A 25980-nucleotide genomic window follows, 5' to 3' on the forward strand; every position below is an offset into this window, starting at 1 on the left:
GAGGCTAATATATAGTACAATTAAATATTTTCAAAGAGAATAATAGTCTTTCAGATTTTCCGGATCTAGAGGTTGCTGAGAATTTGGGTTGAACAAGATTAATGGACGTACACAAAAATTGTGAAGGCATAAATACCACAACTTATACTTCCCAGGAGATGAAAATAAATAAATAATTGATTCATCCTTTCCTTTCTCTGATGGTGGTACTCCATGATATTTTTAAACCTCTTTATCTTATTACCAAGAATTATTCTATCCAACTAGCCGTGGATATAACTCACTCAGTTGCAAGTTGCTTCAAAATTAATCTAAAACCTACATACAATAGCTATAAATGATCTTTCCATTTTTTATGCTACATAAAAAGTTTAATGTATCATTTTAGTACATGAAATAACTGCTAAGCTTTAAAAATTAGACATTTTACATACCCTAACTGTAAATTCAACTCCACTCAAATACTTATGCTTAAGAAAAGAAACATCTGAAACATATTTGAGCCAATTGTACATTTTGAACATCAAACTTCCCAATAATATTGCTCTCCCATTTGATCTACTGCTGGCCCACGGCAAAGAAACTCCCCTATTGTCCCATCACTTTCTTTCTTGCTGCTATGTGTCACCATAACCCTTACTTCAGAAATTTATCTTGAGAACACAAAATATTTCCACCCTAGGCATTTGTGACCTACATCAGTGCCGCGTGATAGCTGACTTGAAGTTACTACACAATATTTTCAATGGTTATTTTCAAAATAATGACCTGATATCATTCTTTTCAATCTACATTCTACCCTTTTTTCTCCTATCAAACCAACCATGCAAACATTCTGAAATTCTGCCTCCCTACGTCCAAACTTCCCCTCTTCTACAGAATCCCCTCCTTGTTTAATTCCCTGGCAGTAAAAAATTCCTCGCTTGACCTTCTCAGCCCAAATCCTTCCTTCAACACCACCGGGATATAAACTGTCTGTCAATGATTTCTTTCACTTTGTTTTTTGTTAATTCTTGTTGTTATTTGTGTGCTAAATCAGCCAATGTACAAAGCCTTGGTACTGCTTTTGGTGCTATAATAAATAAATAAATGGGATTTCTTACCGGAGGGTTCTAGAAGGAAGCCAAGGGAAGTGAGCATGAATCCTTCAACAGAAGGAGTATCACCTACATGTGATACTCGAAATAGCTGACAAGCTGGTGGACGGTGAATGCTGCTGAACACTACAGCAACCAAAGAACAATCCTGCAATATTGAAAATACTGTCAAAACAATCACTGCAAATACCATTAACAGATTTGCAATGGATGTGAATATAACTGATTAATTACCTTGCATAACATGATAATTTTAGCATTTTACTAGCTGTAATCCTAAATGTTAAACAAGAAACCTACGAGTGCCAATCAACAACTGAGAAAACAAATATACAGGCATTTTTTTCTGGAAACTGGATACTTAGAAAGCCAACAGGCTTAAAAAACTGTTGTCATAACATTGTAGCAAAGCCAACGATGAATGGAATAAAAAAGATCAAGTTATTTTAAGGCATCATCATTTGGCCTCAATTTTTAGAGAGCTATACTGCACCATCCTGACTACTAAAAAAGGCTTGTGATGCAAGAGGCATGGGAATCAAAATTCATAGAATCATCAAGCGAGTGCATACCTTATTGAATTCTGCAGAGTGCGAATGTCCCAGCTGCGAGAGGAGCCTCACGTGACCTGGGTGATGGATGGACACAGCATACAGGTGACATTCCAGGGCCGACTCCCTGAGGCCAACAAAGTATACGAGTCCCCGTGCTTCATCCACCCAAAGTGGAGGTTTCCTCATTCCTCCACCCCCTCCTATAATATGAAGCCAAAATATTAAGTCAAGACACACTTGAGGCCTTTCAAATGGGTTTACTTGAAAAAAAAAATAAATGGTCAGGTGTAATCAACTTTCCACATGTAAATGCTACACTGATAGGTATTCTCTACATTAATGTAAGTCCATTGAGGTCAAAATTTAATGCAAAATACATTTGTGGCAACATGAAATCAAAGCTTTTGATAAAAGTTGCTGTAAGAGGAAGAAGAGCACATAACAAATGATAAAAATAAAAACAAAGATTCTACTTGACTAATTAAAAATTGGCCATTTTCCACAAAATAAAATGTAATGCAACCGGTTTCAATGTAACTACATCATCGTTTTAATTAATAATGATATTCCACCATATCACGCCTGAAACATCTCTTTTCATTAGACTTGACATTGAGCAGTTACAATCATTGGACATTCTTAAATTCCTTTCATTCTTATATTCATGTGTTCATTGTACACAGGTAAGAAAATTTTATTAACCCCCAAGGAAGATACAGGAGACTGAGCGCATGTTCCCTCTTATTTGCTTAACTTGAAATGATGCCAAGTCACCACATGCCTACCATCTTATTCCCAGCATGAAATGCATTGAGGAAAGCATTCCTGGGATATTTTTACTACTGCAAACATGCTTTGGTTTCAAATGGAGCCAGAAAGTCTTTACACTCAAAAAACAAATATGTATTTAATCAAAAGAAAGCCTTATAAGGCATATCAAAATTGGTTAAACCCACTAATTCAATGTTGTGCATCTTTTGATTAAGCCTGAGCCAGATTCCTGGCCACTGTTCATTCTTATTCAGAAAAAACCTCATCCATATAAACAAGAACTAGAGGTAATCTGCCATTGCAAGTGTAAATCAAGTTGTTTCTTTCAAGAAATGTTGATGCCAAAGATTAGAATTTGAGCCATGCCAACTAATCTCAACCATTGCAATTGACATGAATATATGTACAACTAGATCCAAGGTAACTTTAATCAATGTATGATTGTTTTTGATCGAACAGACCTCTTTCAAATACTGATACATATTTTCACACAGAAATTATCATACATTAAGGGGAGAAGGGTAGCAAAAACTTTAAAAGTGGAATTTGAAAGAAAATTAAAATCATTATGGAACTACCAGCACAAAAGCATGAGATGAACAAGATTATGTGAATATTCCTTAAAAAGAATGGACAATATTAACAAACATGGGGTATCAATCAAACCTATTACTACATTATAATATTTACTGAACTTACACTCCAGTATCCTAATAACTCTTCCTCCAATTCCAAATTTATAAAATGGCAGACTGAACCCTGATATATCATGAACAAAACAACTTTGCATAGTATTTGAATTTTGCAATAAATTTAAATGCTCCCTTACCTCGGTCACTCCCTCCTCCCCCACCACAGCCTGCAGACCCTCCTCCAACCACTTCCCATTCACCCATTGTCAGAGGCCAGATGTGACAGCCCCTTTCCTCACCCACATGAGATCCTGCGGGAAGTGAGTACTATTAGTCATGAAGCCATACCCCAGTGCAATACTAACAATAATGGTGAAAATAAAACTATTTTCACAACACCGTTGGAACTATATACACGCTGAAAATAGAAGGCTCACCTACAAACACACATTTACAATTATAACTTCTAAAAAAATAAAATTATCAATGGCACGAGTGAAAACGTAATGCATGATTAGCAGCTGAAGTAATTTAATTTATTTCCCACGACAAGACAAGAGCTTTAGTATTAACTGCACCATGTACCTATAAAATGTGCACATAATGAACTCAATTGAAAGGTCAAGGAAGACTGAAATAAATCACAATCAAAGACAAATAGCCCCAACACAATATGCAACCCTAGGATAGGATGTTACTTGAATCCCTACACATATTTATTAGTCATTTTTCTAAAAAAAACTTCTTGGCTTGGAATTTACTTCTTGAACTTAATTGTTTTTGTGAAAGTCTTAAATTCTAACCTTAATAAATTCATCATACCAATTCATGAGCCTGTTTTATTACTAGAAGTCAGGCAAAGACTACTGGAAAACTCACAGACTTACCCTCACCATTCATTGAATCCTCCTTGTCCGCCTCCTCCTCTGTATTCCTGTAATCAAGGCCAATACCATTGGGCACCCATATCTCACAAGGGCCCTGTGAGGGCCTTTTCAAACTCTCTTCATCCTCCTCTATATCTCCAGGATTGGATGATGGGGATAGAGGTCCTTTCGAGCCATTACTCTCAGGAATTATATGCCTATCGATCCAAATTAAGTATTATGAAAACATTAAAAAAGAAAAATGTAACAAATACCTCACAACAAAACTTCAAAGATGATGTTGCAAAACAAGTTTTTAAAAAGCAGGACCTCTATTAAATTAAAATATGAAGAACAAATAAGATGATTTAACAAGTCACAAAACCATTTGGATATGATCAGCATCAACTTAGTAATACCTTTTTTAAATTCAACAGAAAAAAACAATAAAATACAATAAATATACAGTAGCTGTCATTTACAAGAAATGCAAGGCTTCATGCATGTTAAATTTTCATGAGTGTCATTAAGCATGAGCATAACCACCATAGTTATCAACTTTTAGGTTGGTTTGATGGGCTTGGGTAGAGCTTACTCAATAAAATGCTATGTACAGCATCTGAAATTCCCACATAAGGATAAGAGGTCCAGTTTTTTCTCCGGTGCCGCCTATGGTTTACCAGGAAGATCCTGAAGCCAAAAAACCACACGACTTGGGTGAAGCTGAGGGTGCCCAGTGGCATTCCCAGGAAACAAACTTTTCTGGCTGGTCAGTAGCCTACTCACTGGACAACTATGTCCCTAACATGTACATATATTTTATAAATCTATTTTATACCCATTCACTAAAAGATTTCTCAGCCCTTACCTAAAAATCTGAAATTAGTAAAGAACTATGGTGAATGAATTAGATTATTTGAAAAATCTATAGATAGATTTCCTTGTCCTAAATTGGTTTAGGGATGGTATCTTCCATTGTATATAACTTGTGGCAGATGCCAGTGTGAAGTTTCAGCAACATTATACAATAGAACCTCATAATACGACCATAATCCATTCCACAATCTTTCTTGTAAAACAAAACACTCGTTTAGTGAAACAACTTTTTGCATATAAATTAATGCAAAGAACGATAATGCAGTCCATGCCAGAAAAAATTTATGTACAAGGTATATTCAAAGATAATTATGCATATATTATATAGGATTGTGGTTCACGTTCACCATTTCTTCTATCATGGAATGAAGCAACTACAAATGCAAACTCGATTTTTAGAAGTAAAAAAGATAAAATATATTTTTAATTATTTATGATACATACCTAATTGCTTTTTACTAGAAAACTGTCTACAGACATTTGTCGATGCTTCAAAATGAGGAAACGCCTCTTAATGATCGTAAAATAAATAATTGGTGTGCATCGCCACTACCTTATTAGGGTGATGCCTTGTGCGCATGGTAGAATGCAAAAATTTCCCATGACCTTCACATCTCATTTAGCCCACTGTTTTGGACTCTAAACTTCTTGGAGGCTCGTGGAGTTTCTGAATGGTAAACACGCAGGGGTTTGATTTTCAAATTACCACTCGCATATGTGCAAAATAGCAGCATGAAAAGGCCTTTCATTGCCTTGTGGTGGGGCAATGCATTTTCTTTACTTTTATGTGCAAAAATATAAGTTCGCTTTAGCATCTTCTTCCTGAAGAGAACCGTCTCACCACTATTAAAAAATGTTGTGGCAGGTAACCTCATAACCTACAAGCTTTTTAAAATCTACTGCCTTTGACCCAGAGCTTGCTGATTTACCGTGCCTCATAATACCATGGATGACAGTTCTCTTCTTCTCAAACCACGCACGGCTCTCCTTAAATACTTGTTCGGCGATTGATGATCTAGACATCTTATTAATGAGACTGGCAGAAATCACTTTCCTCTTCTCATAAATTGTATTCCTGTTAATGGTGTAGCATTGCAATTGATTTTCGTTTTTGCATATAAGAAGCAACCTTTCAACATTGTTGAGAATGTGTAACCATTGCATAGATATTCTTGTCACTCTATTTTAAGTACCTATTTCTTTCTTCGTCTTGTTCATGTTCCTGAAGAAAAGGCCATTCGTTGATGTCGACTGATGGTTGACATGCATACTAGATCAGCCACGCTCACACCTTGTTCCAGACTTTCAATGATTTTACTTTTTATTTCTACTGTTATTTTTATTCTCCTATGACTTTCTTCCAACGGATTTTTCTTCAGGAAGCTGACACCAATTTTAAATGAGGTTACAGAATGAAAGACTGAACTTAAGGCAACTGACCATATTAGGATGTGTTTTTGGGAGTGCACCATGTACATGAAAGAAGCAAAATGCATTGCTAACAGCATCGGTATTAGCTATTATGGGAGACAACCAACAACTGAGTTTATTTGAACTTTCATTGATAATTTGCGGAGTTGGCATTATCCTACTACAGCACCAAGGAGTCCACAATTTTAAATCCCATCTGACGGATGGCATCCTCACTTAAAGTATTCTCTGCAAAGCATCCCCAAGTAGGAATAGGAATACCACTAACAAATCCTGCCACCTTTGGGATTCGAACGTGGGGCCTCATGGTGGGAAGCAAGTACATTAGCCACCTCATCATCCAACTCCCCTCACTAACAGGAGAAGGGAAGAAAGAGAGAGCTAAACCTGATACTTGACGATCTTGAATAATGATGAACAAGATGTATGGTGTGGTACTTGGCAGCAGAGGAGGGGGTCCCAAGAATGACCCATAGCACAGAGAACTTTCAAGAAGGTCGGAGATAACCAATGAACTCGTACTCATATTAAACGCCCTCGTTTTGGTGCCAGTTTCAGGAAAGAAACACAATTGAACACAATTGACACAGGTGGTACACAATTGAATATTGCACTAATCCCAAGATTAAACTCAATTCGATAGGAATTTCATATGGAATATTCATTTTTTAAAAGACCTTTTTCCAGTAAAATCCCTGAGATTTCATCACGAAAGAGTTATTCCCCACGTTTTTAATCACATTTGTTTGAATGAGAATTTTAAATGCTGACTCACCTAACATGGTGAAATCTTCCATAGTTAAGTTCAGCTCTGGATTCTGTAGCTAAGATAACTTTGACAAGGTACAAATGGCGAAAACCAGATTCCTCACTGGCAATGATGAAACACTGTGTCCTTCCCACTTTTCCAATATGAGATGGAGCGTGCCCCAGTTTTTCACCACTTCCCTCAAAAAAATAGAGGAGGTCACAGACCTGTTGGATCAAGAGGAAATAAAACAAATTAAAATACAGTATTGCATAAAAAACTTGTTCATTTACAATCTAAAAATTTAAAAACATGGTGGAGACAATGATTTTATATTTTACCAATTGATTATAGTTTTTTTCTTTAAACTTATAGGTTAATTTCATGAAACAATCACGCAGGACAGGAATTTTCATGAGTTCCACGTTAATATCAGGCCTATGACGTCTCTTCTCATCTGCTAGACAATATATTAGGGTCAACATTCAAATGGAGCCCCAAAGAAAATGCTTCCATAAATAGCGATTATTTCTTTTCATAATGTTCTTCTAATATAGAGACATCTTGTACTGACCATGCATTGCTCTCTGAATATAACTCCAAATCATGTGGATAGCTTCAAGCAAAGTCATAGATAACTTACCCAAAGAAGATATCAAGAGTAACAGAATCAGCAAGTAGTTGGGCAGAGACAAGAACATGGATTGTTATTATGTATTAGTAGTAGTCTACCAGCTTGAGGTACATTTTTGATGGAGCCTGTGACTACACACGACGGTATCCTTAGCCCTAACTCAATTGACACATAATATCCTTTTATTCAATCCTACTTATTACAATAACTTATTCCTTAGCTCTGCGCACTTTCTACCTCCCTTAATTCCATCTGAAATACCAAGTCATTTCCCCCCTCAATTTCCCAGTATTCTCCCTTCTCTTACTGTTTTCAGCATCCTATTGTCTCTCAGTATTTCCTTCGCCATCCTGTTCAGCCTTCTTTGAATTTCTTCCAACAACCTTCCCTCTTCCCCTACCATGCCCAAAACTTCACCATTTGTTTTACCAACCATCTATTTTATTTTTTCCATTCTTCTTTACTTAATTCCCAAGGCCTTCAATCTATGCTTATTCTTCGGCCTCAATGACCAAATTCCTCAAACATTCAAAACTGCACTCCACATTTAATTTTTCCCGAGTCTTTTCTTTAGTTTGAAAAGGTGCCCATCATCAACACCTGCCTCTTCGTACATCTTCTATACCAAACTCAATCATTCTTCTAATGTTCCCACCAATTTGTGCAACCTCATCCAAAGCACTTCTCAAAAAGCTGAACTATTTCACCTCTTCCAGTTTATGTCCACCAACTTCAATGTTTATCTCCACCTTCCTAATTCTAAAGAATTTCATTCCTTTCATAATTTTATGATTATTTCTCATCCCATAGATATCACACTGATTCAGCAATGTACCAAGTAATGACTCTAACACTCTGGCTGACTGGCTAACTAACACTTGATCATCCGCAAATCTAACCAATTTGAAGAGTTCACCACCTACTTTCAGTCCAAAATCCAGCCCTTCCCATGAACCTACATAGATTTTAATGGAATAATAATAACTGCCATGTCACATGATTAATAAATGACAACATAATCATCAACAACTAATTTTAGGCCTTATTTAAGAGTATTTCGGTCGTGATCACACTATGGGACACCAAATTGTGTCTCTAGACCTCTTATTGACTTCACATACAGTGAACAGCACATTCTTGTACATACGAGGGTCATCCGGAAAGTAGTACCCGTTCGTGAAATAAAGACACAAAAGTAAATATTAACAAACATAAAAAATTTTATTTGAAAGAGGATACTTCAAACTACTTCTCAACATAATCTCCAAGCAAATTAAGGCATTTGTCATAACGTGTGACAAGTTTCTGTATTCCTGCTGCATAGTCCTTCGCCGCCAGCTCATTGAGATACGCGAGGGACCCATCTTGCACAAATTTTTGCATAATGCAGATGGTGTTTAACAATTTCATGAACAATTGTTCGAGAAACATTGGGAAAATGCTCACAGATGTCATCAATTGTGACGCGCCGATCGTTCCTCACGAATTCGTCAACTGAGCTCACCAGTTGGTCTGTAATGACAGACGGTCTCTCCGAACGCTCATCGTCGTGTGTGTTCCCCCTCCCCATGTTGAAGTTGCGACACCACCGCCGAACAGACGACTCGTCCATTACATTGTCTCCATACACCTCCTTTAATTGGCGATGAATATCACATGGGCGAACGTTTCTTGCATTGAGGAATTTAATCACTGCCCTCACTTCACAACTGGCGGCGTTCTCAATTTTTTTAAACATTGTAAACAATCACAGAAACAACACAGGCAATGCTAGCGTCACGCAACTTGGCTCAGAGAAGGCAGACAAGCCACTGAAGCTATCTGACCTCGTCCAGCGGCTACTCGCGTCGTCAGCACTTCATGCGGCACGAACGGGTACTACTTTCCGGATGACCCTCGTATATGCATATTAGTTCAACCTGAAAGAGTGACTGCATATGCTTCTTCTTTAACTAATTATCTTATTATTGTTTTCTTCAGAAGAATTTTTAAAAAAGAAGAGTCACTACTTAATGCATTTCTGAAAATTATTTAGAAAAAAACTGACTAGACAACCAAATATCAATACACTATTTAGTGCATGATGACATAGAAAGAATCCTTTCAGTACTGAATATCTGGGTGTTCGTGAGATTAGTGATCCATCACTTCTGCATAATACCATTTTTGCTGCCAGAATCAGGTTAACAATAGCCACAAGTGCAAAGAATATGAGTGGCATAAAACCAACTTACATTCACCCACGTGCTGGAGTGCTGTACATGGACAACTTGGGGCACTGGTGCCAAAATACCTCCAGCCGCTAACTCAGCCTTTGCAAGTCCAGGCCCACCAGCTCCAAACTGATTATCATCGCAGTTTGGGGAAGTCACCTTCTGGCCAGCCAGGGGTGACAACGCTGGTACCTCCGGACATAGGTGAGTGAAGCATGAAAGAGGGATGATCACTACCTCAAGACGTTGCTGCCTTCGATCTAAGAGCTGAACCCAAACTCTGCCCATACAATACGAGACAAAAAGTACATTAAAATGCTGATAAACCTGAGTAGAGAAAGAGTGGTCTTTTTATCTTTGATGCTATTAGTTATTGATAGAGTACAGAATCTTGTTTCAAGAAATCTTGGGACAATATGATCCCTCGATTCTGGGTCCTAAATGGAGAAATTAGAGTGCATGCATTTTAATCCAGGCATATTCAGAGTGAGGACAGTATCACTGAGATATTCTAATAAAAGTTGAATTTTAATCATTTATCTGGTCTAAAAATTTTATCATAACTAAATGAAATTAGTGGAGCATTATTTATGAAATATCACTTGTGCTTTAAGTTGAATGACCATTTGCCCTATCATCACGCTAATCAATGGGATAGTCATTTTTCCTGAACATGGCATGCTTAGTTGTCTCAGGGACACAAATATATTTCTTGGGGGCAAGTTGATAAATCACAAGTAGGCATTTTGAAATGAAAAACACCAAATTAGCCTTATGCATTTTCCTTTTTTCCATATGATAGGTGTCTATACATGCCTTAAATCTCAACCACAATATTCATAACACAACTACGATCATGGATTAACACTGGAGAGTAATAGACGATCTGAATTTAAGAAAAATAACATACCCAAGACCTCCAGGCAGCCAACCAGCACGAACCAAGTACTCTGCCCAAGGGAAAAGTTCGGCCAGGGAATGCTTTAGTTCCCATATTCTTCGAGGACCATGATGGAATTCCACCATCTTCAGAGTCCACTTTGCATTGGGAGTCCCAGCACGTGGAAACCTGATTGTTAACAAGTAATAATAAATAAGTTCACACTGGAAGAATATGTAAATGAGACAAAGAATCTGACTCTTTCAAGATAAGCATGAGTAATTCTTTGGGGAGAGGACTGACAGCGGAGAGCATTTGCACCAATACAGATGGATGGGAATAGAGGAAGGGCGGTGAGAAACCCAGCTTTGGCATTAGCCTACTCTTAACAAAAGGTGCCAAGGGGTCCACGGTTTAACATCCCATCCAAGGGATAGCATACTCACTCAAAATGCTCTCCACATAGCACCTCAAGTAGGGATAGGGATACAACTGAAAAAAAATAACTGCCCAAAAGATTCAAACCTGGGCCCTCTGGGTGGGAAGTACATTAGCCAGTGCACCATCCCAATCCCCATTTTCTAAATTTAATACAAAATTTTAACAATTAAGCAGCCATATTATCACAGCAGCCTTGTCAACCTGTTCTAATATTTTTTTCACAGACACAACACATGGTGTGGATCTTAGCATGATACGAAGTACACTTGACCAGGTGCACTTAACACCAATATGCCCAATTAAATCATATCCCCAATGGACACAATGCTACGACCTCTAGGTTAGCAGGGAGCACTTCTCAGGCAAACAAGAAAAATGATTGTGGAAAAATATCCAACGACAAATACAGGGACTTTTGATAAAGCTGCTCAGCAACAAAGAAAATAATCAGTTATAAAATAAAATCAGATGTCAATTATGACATAAAGATTGTTTAATATAAAAAATTCCAGTCAGTGCATGCATGTCCTAATACTAACCTGAATTCTTCCACATCATTTGCCCCAGAATCAGCAAAAGAGAAAGTGGGAAAGTGACAGATATTCACTGAACTCTCATCCACCTCTTCATACAGGATACGATAAGTTCCATCTGCAAAGATATATAGAGTTTTTTTGACAAATCTTCAGTCATTAGGCAATACCAAAAATATAATTCACTACTGTACCATGAAGTACCAAATGGCAGAAACAGAACTTTTCTTTCACCTATTGCAGAATTGTCATATAAATTAATTGGGGAGATGAAGGGAGATTAAGATGGGACAGTGATAAACACACTTGAATACACTTTTCAACCATACAAAGATAGAAACTCGAGAAGACTTTTTAGAGAAACTCATAAAGAATTTCATTCCTATTTTATTTCTGTTAAATCAACGTCTGTATCAAACTAATCCCACCATATAACATGAATTTCGTCTGCTGAGGCATTGTGATTATTCCCATACCATTTTATTTGATTAATAAGCCTCACTTTTATGAAGGTCTTTAAAAGCAAAAGACTTTATAGATAGGTAAACACAGAAATTTATTAAAACAATTTTATAAAATATTTACTGAGATTTTTTTGCCAACCAATGTAAATATATTCCAGAAACATAGCCCCTAGTAACAAATTATTTTATGAAACAATTTCATTTTTCTCTTCATAAAGGATCGAACTCGGTGAAAATGTAGGTGAAATGCAAAGAAGAGATGCATAAAAGCATCGATGGAAAAGATCCAATATATGAGGAGCATTGCATTCAATCGGATGAAAACATAAGCAACCATAGGTTGCATGACCTTTGAGTACAGGACTTTAAATTACAATGGAAGTATGGGATATTGCAACAAGACATGGACGGAACAAAAGAGAGAAAGGAAGAGAGGGTATGTGCCAGGTTTTTGTGCTTGATAATGCAATAGAATTGTCAAAATGAATCTTAACATGGGGGGGTGGGGTTCTAGATGATTACAACATGAGGAGGAAACTAATTTTCCAAAATAATATTTGCCAACAACTTGACCTTACACAATAAAAAATAAAATGAATAGTTAAAACTGTATTCATTAAAAGTATCAACCCAAATTTACACGAAAATGAATGGAAAATAAATACCAAATCACAGATCAAGTCATATAGTTAGCAAACACGCCAAATACACACAGGAACACAACCAGTCATTTACTGGAATTACGTTTCCAGGAAAAAATGAAAAGTCAATTCCAGTAAACAATCACAGATGTGCATTGTTAAGAATGGTGGGCTTAATGCTTATATCACATTGTCCGTGGCTTTGGGTCAATGCTTGAATGAATATTGTATTAGTTGTAAAGCTTATTACTGTGTAAGATCAAAACTGGGAGGTAAACATTATCACCATCAAGGAGTTCCAATTCTTTCTGACTTCATAAAAGTGAATCAATTCAGGGACTGGAGGCCAAAATATTTCTAGGAAGTCCATGAGTAGGTAATTAGTCATCATGACTCCACCTTTTTAAAAGAAAAATAACAGAAATGAAAAGGTTTACCTTTCACTACTTTCATCTGGGAGCAATGGGAAGCATCACCGCTAAATTATGCAAAAATCATTTGCATTGAAATGAAATTATTGGCTTTGTAATTCCAGACACTTTATTTAAAAACATGACCCAGATTTCGACGTTGAACGCTATCATCAAGTGCTCAACATTGAAACCTGGGTCGTGTTTTTTAAAATAAAGTGTGTGGAATTACAAAGTCAATAATGTCATTTCATTTTAATACATTATGCAAATCCCATAAAGTTACACCGGAGAAAACAAATAGATCATGTGTTAATGCAATGAATCACAATAAAAATAAGCATAATTTACAATGGAGTAATCAGGATAGGATCACTTTTTAAACTGCCAGATATTTTCAAATATTTTGTATGCCCACAATCCCTGGATACAGAGTTATATTTTAAGCTGGATTCAATTTTTGCAACAACACTAACAATTTCCAACAACATTTATGATTGAAATAAGACTAAAATTATCATGTTGCATAAATTTAAAATGATGCATTTTATTTCCAAACATACCATATGATTCAGGCTGCCACCAAAAACCCTGGTAGCGGCTGAACTCTTCCTGTGTTACATATGATGGAATGCCGGAGGAAAGAGGGTCATCTGCCAGAGAACGGCCACATCCTCGATATGAATGTGTCATCCGAACAGTAGAAACTGCAAAACACACAAAAAATTAACGCTGAAACCATTTCTGTTTTTTTGTAAACATATTTTACAAAACCATTGTACATTTTTTACATTGATTTAATTTGAAAGTTCAAACTGTAATGACTGAATCACAATCTGAACGAGTGTATTTACTCACTGAAAACAATGACATGGTAAGTTGAAGTCCGTGGACCTTCTTGCAATTTTCATTCTGAAAAAGTCTGATATCACTTACACTTACTGAAAAGATAGTTCCCTCATTGCTGCAATGCTGCTATACAATTTAAATAATGCTTGAATTTTTCAAAATTTAATCATATCAATTTAATACTCAAAATCAATTAATTTACTCATATCAAAATAGCCTGAATACATCAGTACTTATAATGACTCTTCATAACTTCTAATGGATTTAGCTTTATATTTGAACTTAATATGAGTATAATTTAGATAAATAATAATGAGTAAATGGATTTAGCATTTCGTTTGACCATATTTGTTAAGTAATATTCCAAAAACAGCACTTTTTGGCCTTTACTTCCAACTATTAACAATGATAACAATGGATATAAGCACAAGCCCTGGGTGGAGGAAAACCCCACACATGTGGTAATCGCACCTGCGAACATTGGGTTGGCAGACGAGGACATTACCCCACCCCCACCAGGTCTGGCGATATTATGCTAATATATTAGTATAATTTACATGTAAAAATTGGTTTAAGTATTTGATAATAAGTAAAATTACCAATAGCTAAGAATCCTGCATGATTAAATCAAAAATTACCGTAATGAATGACAATTTTACAATTCCTACTAAATGTCCTTGTGATACCTTGCAGGGAAATAAATAGGTTCATATGAATAGTCAAAAGTCTGACTCTCACTCTCTTTGCACAAAATACAATAAATAAATAATTTTTATAATCTACAAACCAGTTGGTAAATGTGTCACCCAGATGTCACTTTCCGAGACAAATGCCACCATATCTGGATCCCAAGGGCATATTTCAGGGTTTAGCATCGCTTCATGACACACACCCTGTATCACTTGGTCAAATTCGGTGGGAAAAAGTGGTCCAGGCTACATGGAAAAAAAAGATTATTCTAATAAAAACTATCCACTATGAGAGAAAAAATTCATACATACCATAAAAAATATCAAATGCAGACTAAGTAAGGATTGTAAAATGTTTTGGATGAAATCTTTAAGAAAAAACTACTGGTCTGTATGTCTGAGTGGATAATTTAAAGTAAGACATTGAGAAAACATATCATCCACTGAAAATTGAGAGGCCCACAGTTACAGGACAAAGAAACATCACTTAAACATTTAAATAACTAAAACTTGCCTATTCCATTTCCGGGAATTAATGCAGAGCTGACTTTGCAGCATGCATAACAGCATATAGTTAATCTAGCCATAAATAAATTCACTTAGTTTTCTGTGTTTTTGATAAGAATTTTTTCAGTTTTCCCCATACTCTTGACAAAAAAATGATTAAATTGGTGGAGGAAGAAGGAACTACTTGAATCAATTAAGAATGTAGCAGTATAAGACAATGACAGAAATCCTTCAGTGCAAAAGCACAGGAAATTTGTTTCTGTGTACTGAATGGATTGAGGAACCTAACCATTAGTCACTCATCTTCTCAATTCCCATTCCCAACTTTTTTCAGACGTTCCCAAAAAACATGCCATGCCTTCTCCCAATATTTCTCTTGAGTGTTTGGAAACTTATTAGTCATTTCTATTACACTCATGTAGCACACACACACATAAGATGCACTCACCCTGCTTATGAGCATACAAATGAAGGAAGAACTGACAAAATATTTGTGCATAGACAAAAATGATAATTTTAATGAAATATTATTTAAACACTTGTGACAGCTAAAATTGAATTTTTAGGTAAAATTAGGTATATTACATCATCAACATAATATTTATATCATCATCTTTCATGCCTCCTTAAAAATTATTTTATGATAGATGACTACATCTGTACATTTTTAGACAAATTGATTTTAATGCAGAAGATAGCATCTAGCTCATAAACTCTTCCAACACCAAAGTTTACAACCCAAATGTTGGTTTTACAGGTGAAGTTAGAACTCATCTAATAATACTAAGCCCAATGACGTGCAAAATTCACACATTAGGATAAAGTAGCTCCTTTTCCTGTACAGCCAATGGTTTCCCAGGAAGATTTGGCATCTGTAACTTTGCACAGCTTGGATGAAGCTGAGGATACCCAGATACATTAGCCAGAATCAAACCCCATAACTCTGGTCAATAGCCCAGTGCTCTACCCACTGAACTGCCACGTCCCTCTTATAACCCCTACAACTGTTAATTTTAGTAAATAGGTAAGTTTCTGCAGGCAGTCCATTTATTCCTTGTGAACATATCATAATCATGCATCTTCAGACAACCATGCTGCTGTAGCAGCAAAAAAATGTTTTTCCCTCTTGGATAACTTCAGCATGAAAATACACTAAAATATGACTATAAGTAACAGAAGATGATGTCAGCGGAGCAAAAACTGGTCAGTGATGATTACAGGAACTATGATGAAAATTTCCCCCAAGGCCTTGTTATTAGGGTGGGAGACAGTATAATAATTTACACTCCTGGGTGACTTGTACAAAGGGCAAAGGTGATGGGAATACCTTAGGAACCTGAAATGTGGGAAATGAAGCTACGAATCCTCATTTTCAATGGAGATTCCAAGGAATTAAGTTTCATGAGGTGAACAGGTTTCTATGGTGTTATGTAGTTCAAAACATAAGTGAAAACTCCATCCTAAAATACATTCTATTTGACTTCTACAGGACATCGATAAAATTACCCGAGTTATCCAAAGGCGTGAAGTTTACTTCACTCACAGTCGGTTTTTCATGCTTTCTACATTCATGAAGATCATCAGCAGCCACTTGTACCCCCTCATGTTACTACTATCCACGGAATTGATTTATTCCAAAATACCATCTGAGACACTTTTACTTGCCTTGTCCGTGAGACCCAGGTCCCGGCACTGGAACAGACTGCCGGCAGATGGGAACACCACAAGACCCGACTGTGGGTGTAACTCATACGAGGCTATTCCCCAAGTGGCGACCCTCCGTCGCTCCCACTGCAACTGCTCCTCTCTCGACCACCTGGTGGCCCCAGTCCGCCCATCGCTTCCTCCTTCCTTGGCCCCACCACCCCGAGCCGTGGTGCTACCGCTGCCCCCTGACTGACACCCACTGCCCGATATCAGGTTGCCAATGCTCACAGAGTGAAAGCTGCCCTCTATAAGAGGGTGCCACTGTAACCTCCCATTTGGATTCAGGGGGACACATCCTGGGAAGGAAGGAAAAAGAGATTGGAATTTAGTATAAGGACAAATTAAAATCCAATTGCATTGAAGCGGAGATATAAGCCTGAAATACCCACCATTTATGCACATGAAATGGCACCATTCAATGCCAAATATTTGAAAACAATTTGAATTTGATGATTTCAGACTCCACTTTGTGAAAGTTCAAAAATTGCTACTTGATTCGAATCAAGAACCAAAGAGACTCGAAGGGAAAGACCTTCCTAGCTTTTCCTTTGTTATCAAAGCTTTAAAAAGTTAACAACCCCACTTAAAGTCATTAAAATGGAAGACTTTCACATAGTTTCCAAAGCACATAAGTTATATGCTGCATTTTGAAAATTCATACAAATGGAAATAATATATGATATTGAATACGTATTGACAATTTTGAATGCAATATATAAACAAAAATACAAGAAAACATGCATGAAAATAGACAAAGAGAAGTGACCACTACTGAATGAAAATTATGATGCAGCCAGTGGCAACCAAGTGAGGTGGAGGGAGGACAGAGAGGGCAATATCCCACCCCTTGTAGTATATTTTGGCTTTAATAAATTTCAAAATTAATATAAATTGTATGTTTGACACAAACTCAGAAGAACTGTTCAGAAAATTATCTCCCCTGAGCAGAAATTATCTACCACATAATGCATCGTGGTCTCTAAATTAGAGCAAAAAGTTTCAAATTTAACATGAATTTCAACTTTCGTCATAGGAAAAAGTTAACAAAAAATATTTTAGTTCATAAATGAAAATGGCCCCCTCTCATAGGTTCACCATATCCACAAGATGTAAAAATTTGTGATACTCTGCAGATGCCTATTCCTATTGAATGGGAAGAAATTTGACAAACCTTCCGGAGTAATGTCAACGTAGAGGAGGGTAGACTCCCAGAAACCAGGAGGTGTGGCCAAAAAGTATACTCTTGTGGTGGGTACCCCAGAGCAATTGGAGTCGAGCGTACGAAATGCAATTGAACCAGGAACGGACGAAGAAAGAGACGACAACTGTCTCCTTAGTTCGCAAACAACTGATTTAAGCTCCAGCCATGATTTTCTAGGAGGAGTTGGAGAATCCTCCTTCTTCTCAGATCCCGTTGATGCATCACAAGTGCCTTCCTCCATCCCCGCCCTCCGGCGACGCTTGCTCCCCAGGTACAGCAGCCTGCAAGCACAGAAAAAGCAATATTGGTACCCGACCAATGCTCACAATGGTCCTCCACTCTTTACACACCCCAATTTCCATTGGGGCAAAGAAACCCATTGAATGCTTTCACTGCAGGAAATTGAAAGAGCATTTATTGTAGCTGTATTGCCACCTGATCTGCTCCTCGAGCCGAAGAAAAAATTATGACATTTGTCACGAAGCCAAGTGGCTTAAAACTTTTCCTAATAGACACATAGGTATAGACAAATGCAAAAGAATCTTTAAGATCTATTGAAATAAACAGTCAATTCCCCATTCACCTGGAGAAGAATACCAGTGTCCGCAAAGTGAAATAAATATAAAACAAAAGTTCTATCATATTTCTATTCCTTTTCAATATACTTCTATATATCTCATGACTACTCGTGGGTTTTGAGGATGGAGAAGGTGAAATGGATGGAAAGGAAGTGAAGGCATTAGGCAAACATGGATGTACTAGGCATACTGGGGGAGGAGACAGTTTTTGGTATAAATTTTGAGGAAGCAGGAAAAGTGGACGCAGATATGCATAAATGGGAATGGAATGTTGAAGACAGTGGTAAAGGGTAGAATGCTAGGCAAGCAAGGATGGGTTATGAATAGAGTAGGCATGTTGGATGGAATGAAGGGAGGAACAAAGTATACAGGTATGGAGTTGAATAGGGGTTTACAGTAGTGTGGGATGACAGGTTGTCTCTTGCTAGGAGAAGCAAGGAAATGTATGCATAGTTGTATGGCTTGCATCACTCCAAAACCTGCCTTAACAGGTAGAATATAAATCATAATAACAATAATGACTCATCATCATTAAATACGTAACAGAAAGGTAAATGTATTATTGAAAAAATACAATATTATTTAATATATTCCCTATACTTTGATTTTGCCTTCACCTTTGTGAATCAAAAATCCATAGTATTTTAACCACTCATTATTGCAGATAATTAAGTTGACTGCATTGAATATATGAGTTAGCAGTATAGTTAAACTTCAAGCTGGATCCCTCAATATCTGGTCGAGAGCTTTAGCTAGTTAAGCTAAAAAGGTATTGTCTTACACTCCAAAATTTTGGGGGCTTTAAAGGAACAAGATGTTGTTACTAAATACATATTTACAATATCACAGTCATGCGCAAAGCGCCAAATTTAGCGGATGACTCCATTAAACATTACTGTCGCACATCTTTCACAGTTTCTTTGAATTCATTAATCAAATTTAACATTGTATTGAATATTTCTATGTATCCTATTGTTTCAATTTTAAGAATTGAGGACCAGATAAAGCCAAACAAGATTAATTTTACTGTAATAGCTATAGAAAAACACATCTTTATGACCAAATTTCTCTTAAAAACCTATTTAGCACAGCCCAAGTTGCTTTAGCACCTGGTCTATGATATGAATGACATGAGGAAGCCCATTTATCATAACAATTCGACATAGAATAACTACTATTAGGAACATTTTCATTAATTAAATCAGAAAAACTATTGACAAATTTTCTAGACACCATGTGTAATACTTATGTTGCAATAATTCCCACAAAAATCTTTTAAATAAACACCTAAAGCAGTGGTGACTTTGGCCACAAAAATATAATTTGAACACATATCATTCAACTGTATTTTAGATCTATCAATCTTCACTGATAATGTGACTATATGGTCCACTGTAAAGGTATTTCTGTACACTGTGAAATGACCATACCCTACACTAAAAATAGTCATCATTTTCAATTAATACTCTGCCAATTACTTGTATGCACTAACTAAACTTAGAGATACTGCAAAAAAATGTGTCCATTAAAGAATGATAAGCAAAACATTCAAAAGTAAGTAGTGGTATGTGACGTTATTTTAACAAAGTTATGTTTCTTTAGTAATCAACTACCCAAAGTGAAGTCATATACATGAATACATAAAGGCAGGTGCAGAGTATTAACTGAAAATTATATAGAAATCACTATTCACCATATTACAAGGTCAAGGACTCAATCATCAAAAACTAAAGTAATAAGGATGAATTGAAGACTCTTTTGGATCTTCACCCAATAAATTATCGCCAAAGAATTTTCATAGACTCATAAAAAATGAAGTTAGGTGTGCCTTAAATCTGGATTTTTAGGCATAATTGCCGATTGCTGCATTCAAATGTAATACTGATCCCTCCAGAAACTGAATTTGATTACTGCTAATATACATTACACTTTCAGGCTTCACTTAAAGGAATATTTCTTTAAATATTTACCGCTGGTTATAATTTGGATTGTCAGCATGGTTAAATGAATGAAGGGAAAGCCTACACTAAAATTTACATGATCTTAAGGTTTAATGTTTAAGCTGAATAACAAATGTAATGTGTTGTGAAATTGGTCATTATAAAGCCATTTAAAATGGTCAGAAATGAACACATTGATGAAGAATTAAATAAATCTCAGTGAAAGGGAAAAAAATTCATGAACATGTAAAAAAATCAATCAACTAATGATTATGCTATAATGTGTGGAAGGACATCATTCGTATCTAACCATAGCATGACAAACATCTAGTATGACCATTTTAATTAATATTATTTTAAGATATAAACTGGTCCTCTTTGGTTAACAAAGAGTACGGCAACACCACCAATAATATCAATAGGATTATCCATGATACATTCACGACATTTTATTAACCATTTTGATTTTAAAAGCCATCGGAGGAGCCAAAATTGTAAAGCACAGGAGTTTCATGAGGTAAAATCCTGTAGGCATATAATCAGTACTATTGCTTAATATTTTATGCAATATTTTTGAAAGCTATATTCTGATAAAATTACTCCAACACATTTTTCTGTACAGCATGAATGCACAACTTACAGTTTCTCATAGACAACCAGGTACACAATGCTATTTCCCGCAAAAGCTGAAATCTGTTGGAAAGTAAATCGGAAATACACACCACTCTGATAACAATCCAATCAGTACAATTGGCGTTGTTTTCCGAGATCATTGTACAAGAATTGGCACGAAATATAATAAAGTATCTCCCCTGTTTAGGGTGCACATCATATTTTACTTTCACTTTAATAAAAATTATTAACGCTAAAAAAATATAAATAATGAAAATTTGACCACCAGAAAAATTGCCAGATTTTAACATAAGTCATTTAACAGAGAACTTGACAAAACGCATAAGATTTCAAAGAAGAATACCCCGTATAAAACTAAGAGTGTATTTTAAAATATAAGACAACACTAACAGACCGTTAGCTACTAGGTCCTTAATAATAATACTTTCATGCTGTCAATTCTATATCATACTTTTTCCACTATTTGTTTGAATGAACTTTCACAGTGAATTACTTATTCTATTTGGATTAAAACATTGAAGTTGTCCATGCCCCCAAGAGGACAAACAAGTGTAAAACAATGAAATACAAGAGATTATAAACAAAAACATGCGCGCTGAAGTGAATTTGAAAGTAAAAATTAGATGATATACTGAAAAAAAATTTAAAGGTACCTTTAATGTAAAATCAACATAGTTTCCAAGTTTATACAACTGAATAGATAATCAAGACCAAACAACGAAATTCCAAAAAAATAGGCTATTACAATTTTTCATACATTCTTTAATTGTTCACCCCTTATCAGGACATATTTCTGAGGTGCGCCGACGTGGCAACATACCAAATTCGGCTTACAAAAAAAAGTGAAATTCAATGTACCTATTGAAACTGATAACATTAGGATCTACCGAAGATGGTAAGGAGTAATAGCGATGTGGGGAAAACGGAATGTAAATACTTCAAGAAAACAAGAAGAATCTAGCCAGATGCCACTTGGATTGGCAGATACTATTAGGCATTAGTCATAATTCTATTAGGATGCTCATTGTGTGTATTTTATGACAGTATGCTTTAAAGAACTAGCCTCGAAACTAACAAAAACAATATGTGTAAAACTAAAGGCGATATCTTTAGATTGTCGCCTCCTGCAACAAGCCGCATTATTTTGAAGATAAATAATACTTCGCACATGTAAGAAATAGAAGCCAAGAAAAATAAACCATGGAATGCCATGACAATTACTCACCTGATATGCTATTTAGTTCTACTTTCGCTATACAAACAATTTACGACAGACAAGTTCTGCATTTTGGCATGTTGGAAGTCCTTGTCCTCTTTAATCAAAATTAATAACTAACAAGACAAAAGAAAGCAGATATGCACCATCTTCAAAATTCGGAAACCACCGGTAGCAGAAAAGTTTGGAACGCCCTTCATTGCTTCATTTCAAATATGACAGAAGCTGGCTCACTATATGAGTTTAAATTGCGACCATTATGCAATTTATTCGTTTCAAATACTGGTTTAACAAAAGTCTTAATGTTGTCCGTAAATAGTTATTCGGACTGTAGTGAGTACTAATATTTCCAGGTAAACGTATTAGTCTGCGGAAAGAGTAGGATAAATGCATTTAGAAGTTGTAAGAACTGATTCCATGAGACATTTATGTATTTGTGTGAAAATATTGGCGATCTAATAAACGGTTCATCGGCGTGTAAAATGTGTAATAATAAGTATTCCAGGTGTTCCAACACTAGTTCTCATACGCCTCACGTGCATGCGTCTATTGCACCTTTCCTTAACTAAGTAGCTCTAGGTCTTTAGTTCTTGAATAGCAGCGACAATTTTCTTTTCTTGCCAGGAAGTATACTCAGAATATTTACTTACTCCCTCCTCGCTCCGATTACTTGATTCGCTGTGTCCATAATGTCTGCCAACGTTAACAGTCATTGCTATCTTTACGAGTGATTGAAGCCGTATTGTCACGATAGAGAGTCGTATTCCTATATTGCAATGACATGTGTAACATTATCATGAAATAGAATCTATTTCTTAGTTACATTTTCGCGTCCTGTGCATCCGCTAATTTTTTGCGAACTGTTAAAACGACTCCACCTAAGAATAATATTATTCTTGAGGAATATACCTTTGCGTTATTTGATGAGACAACCAAGGATAATACCCATCGTGAGACTACACGAGCACTCGTGGCACGAATTTGAGATAAACAGAAAAAATTGCAAATGATTCTCTGGCTTTCACGGGACGGGAGGAGGAAGACGACATTGTTTTTGTCCCTCTTCTTGCCTTGGCTACCGAAGTCCTAGGCGTAATCGTAGCCCCTATTATCATGCGCTTTTTCTTGTGTTGAATATCTTTATTAATTTTTATTCATCTTTAGGGAAACCGAAATTCTGCTTCCGAAATCTTCAAGTACTCTACCGCAGGGTGTGGTGACATACACGTAGGCACCATTTTACTCTCCCCCTTCCATCTGGATCTATCTTTCAAATGTTTTGTAGTAATTTATTAGATCCTGTATACGTTTTTCATTGCGTTTCTTCTTTCTCCTTCCTATTTAATTGTCATTCCTTCCTTTCCTCATTTAATTTCTCAATTCTCTAACTAGGCGTGTTGTGTGAGCTTGGCCATAAGTGCTCCGAGAAAATCTAAGGTAAGTAAGAGACATTGACCGCCTAATAACGAAAATATCACCATACGCGAAAGAATAATATTTTCCTGAAGTATTACCAAGGAGAAATGTAGCCAAGTGTGCACTGAGATCATGGGAATGTAAGCCAAGTATGAATTGATAAAATATAATTTTGGGGGGTAACTGAACCCTGTCCAGGAGTAAGGGTCTACAACTATCTGCCTTGTGTTATCAGCCATCCATAAATCTTGGAAACTTGGAATGAGAAACCCTAGAAAAATCTGGAAGTTAGCAGTAAAACCTTGAATTTTGGAGTTTTATTTTTATTGGATAATAGACAGTAGAAGGAAAAATTACCGATGTATTTTTTCACTTAGATTTAATGCAAATGACAATGCTAGCGACTTTTGTAGAGGTAGAGGTTTTCAGGGCGGTATGTAATCTGCAAGTAGGTAAACAATTGTGCTTCTCATATGAGTGCTGGTACAGGTATGTGCTTCGATGGAGCAGTCGTGCAGTTAATCAGGTTGATTCCGCCCTTTGATACAACTGACTGGCTGTACCTTCCGCCGGACTTCAACTGAAAAATAAAAGTTAATTACCTCTTTGGACGAGAATAGCACGGTTGATAAATACTCAATAATAGGAATGGTTTTTTTCACCACCTATAGTTTTTTCCAGTATCATATCTAGTTTACAAATTCATATTGCCGGAATGCTAGCAGTAAAAAGCGCAAGACGGTATCATGACGTGGTTTAAATTAATTTAGATATTTATAAAATTTAAACGTAGCGTTCCGTAACTACAAGAAAGGCAATATCTTCACCATACACGGGATTTTTATTGGGTGAGCCATCAGACTTTAAAAAATTTCTATTAATCCATATTTTTTGTATCCGTTAGAATGCAATGGGGGAAATATGCAATGAATATAGAAGCAAAAAAATTTGAAAAACGAATTCTGAACCTTGAAAACATGAGCCGCGATAATGGAAATACTTTTGAGTGTTATCATTACCGCAATTATTAACTCGATTTTCCTCCTTAGATTAGTAGGTATGCGATCGTGGATATTGCCACCTAATTTCAATGATTCAGGGTAGCATCAGAAGTAATGCTATATTGAATCTCGGAATGCTAAATTTCAAGAATTTTTTAGGTAATCTACCGGTTAAGGTAGGTTTTGGATGGACACAACTACCAACTAAATATCTCCAAACAAAACACAACACAGCATCCCATGCTACAACAAATCCCTCTTCATCTCTATATACTTCTTTCCTTCCTTCATCCCGTCCAACATCCCTATTCTACTATTCCTGCCTTTTCCTCCCCGTGGACCCATGTTACATCCGTAGTCACAAACCGCCGCAGAAAGTCGTGTTGGTTGCTCTTAAAACGGGTCTAACATTGTTTGGAAATTTCCATTCTGATGCGTTTGTGATCCTGCGTAAAGAGTCGTGGCATCCAACTAGCAGATAACTTTCTAATATCCAATTCCACCATTAAAATGTGAGATGCCCGTTCATATGACTTCCCAACAGCTTCAGCAATTTCTCGAACTTTCAGTCGGCGATCCCCCATGACTATTTTATGCAATTTTGCAATAATTTCTATGGAAGTGGCACATTTTGGCCGGCCACTCCGTGGATCATTATCTAAGCCGTCCCGACCAAACTTACAGTCGTTTTTCCACCTGGCAACAGTTGAGTATGAAAGAACAGAGCCCCCCCAGAGTGTTCTGAAAGTCGGCATGAATTTTCTTTACTTTGATATATTTCTTAACGAAGTATTTAATCACTGCTTGAATCTCAGTTTTTTCCTACTAGGTCAAAAAATCACTACACGGGAACAGCAACAGAGAAGCGTCCGCACCGCAGATCTCTTCCCAGAGCACTGATGCGTTACGTGTTTACTAATATAGAATAACCTATTACTACGCGGGGAATTCGTCGCGCTAACGCTGATATCTGGTAGTGATTCCGAGAACCTTTCAAACTGCCCTCGTATCCCGTCCAGGATGAGGCTCCTCAACGACATGGCGACGAGCTG

General features: G+C 36.5%; 1 protein-coding gene across 2 annotated transcripts in view; it reads right to left on the reverse strand.

Annotated features, from left to right (window-relative positions):
* Window positions 1–22620, reverse strand: part of LOC139696163 (dipeptidyl peptidase 9) — a 41579-nt gene extending 18959 nt beyond the window's left edge. The window contains exons 1-13 of one of the 2 annotated variants that reach the window (XM_071594786.1): window positions 22521–22620; window positions 18115–18425; window positions 16902–17239; window positions 14828–14975; window positions 13755–13898; window positions 11683–11794; window positions 10733–10891; window positions 9844–10102; window positions 7003–7202; window positions 3948–4138; window positions 3252–3365; window positions 1670–1851; window positions 1104–1245 (exon numbers count right to left, since the gene is read on the reverse strand). In XM_071594786.1, the coding sequence (XP_071450887.1) occupies window positions 1104–1245; window positions 1670–1851; window positions 3252–3365; window positions 3948–4138; window positions 7003–7202; window positions 9844–10102; window positions 10733–10891; window positions 11683–11794; window positions 13755–13898; window positions 14828–14975; window positions 16902–17239; window positions 18115–18385 (2260 nt within the window). In that variant the 5' untranslated portion in view covers window positions 18386–18425; window positions 22521–22620. Of the gene's footprint in view, window positions 1–1103; window positions 1246–1669; window positions 1852–3251; window positions 3366–3941; window positions 4139–7002; window positions 7203–9843; window positions 10103–10732; window positions 10892–11682; window positions 11795–13754; window positions 13899–14827; window positions 14976–16901; window positions 17240–18114; window positions 18426–22520 lie in introns of both variants that reach the window. The other variant, XM_071594785.1, reaches the window with a different exon arrangement.
* Between the last annotated feature and the right edge of the window lie 3360 nt (window positions 22621–25980).

Source organism: Hetaerina americana, unplaced genomic scaffold (genome assembly GCF_022747635.1).
Source record: "Hetaerina americana unplaced genomic scaffold, ioHetAmer1.1.p SCAF_7, whole genome shotgun sequence".
Classification (NCBI taxonomy): domain Eukaryota; kingdom Metazoa; phylum Arthropoda; class Insecta; order Odonata; family Calopterygidae; genus Hetaerina; species Hetaerina americana.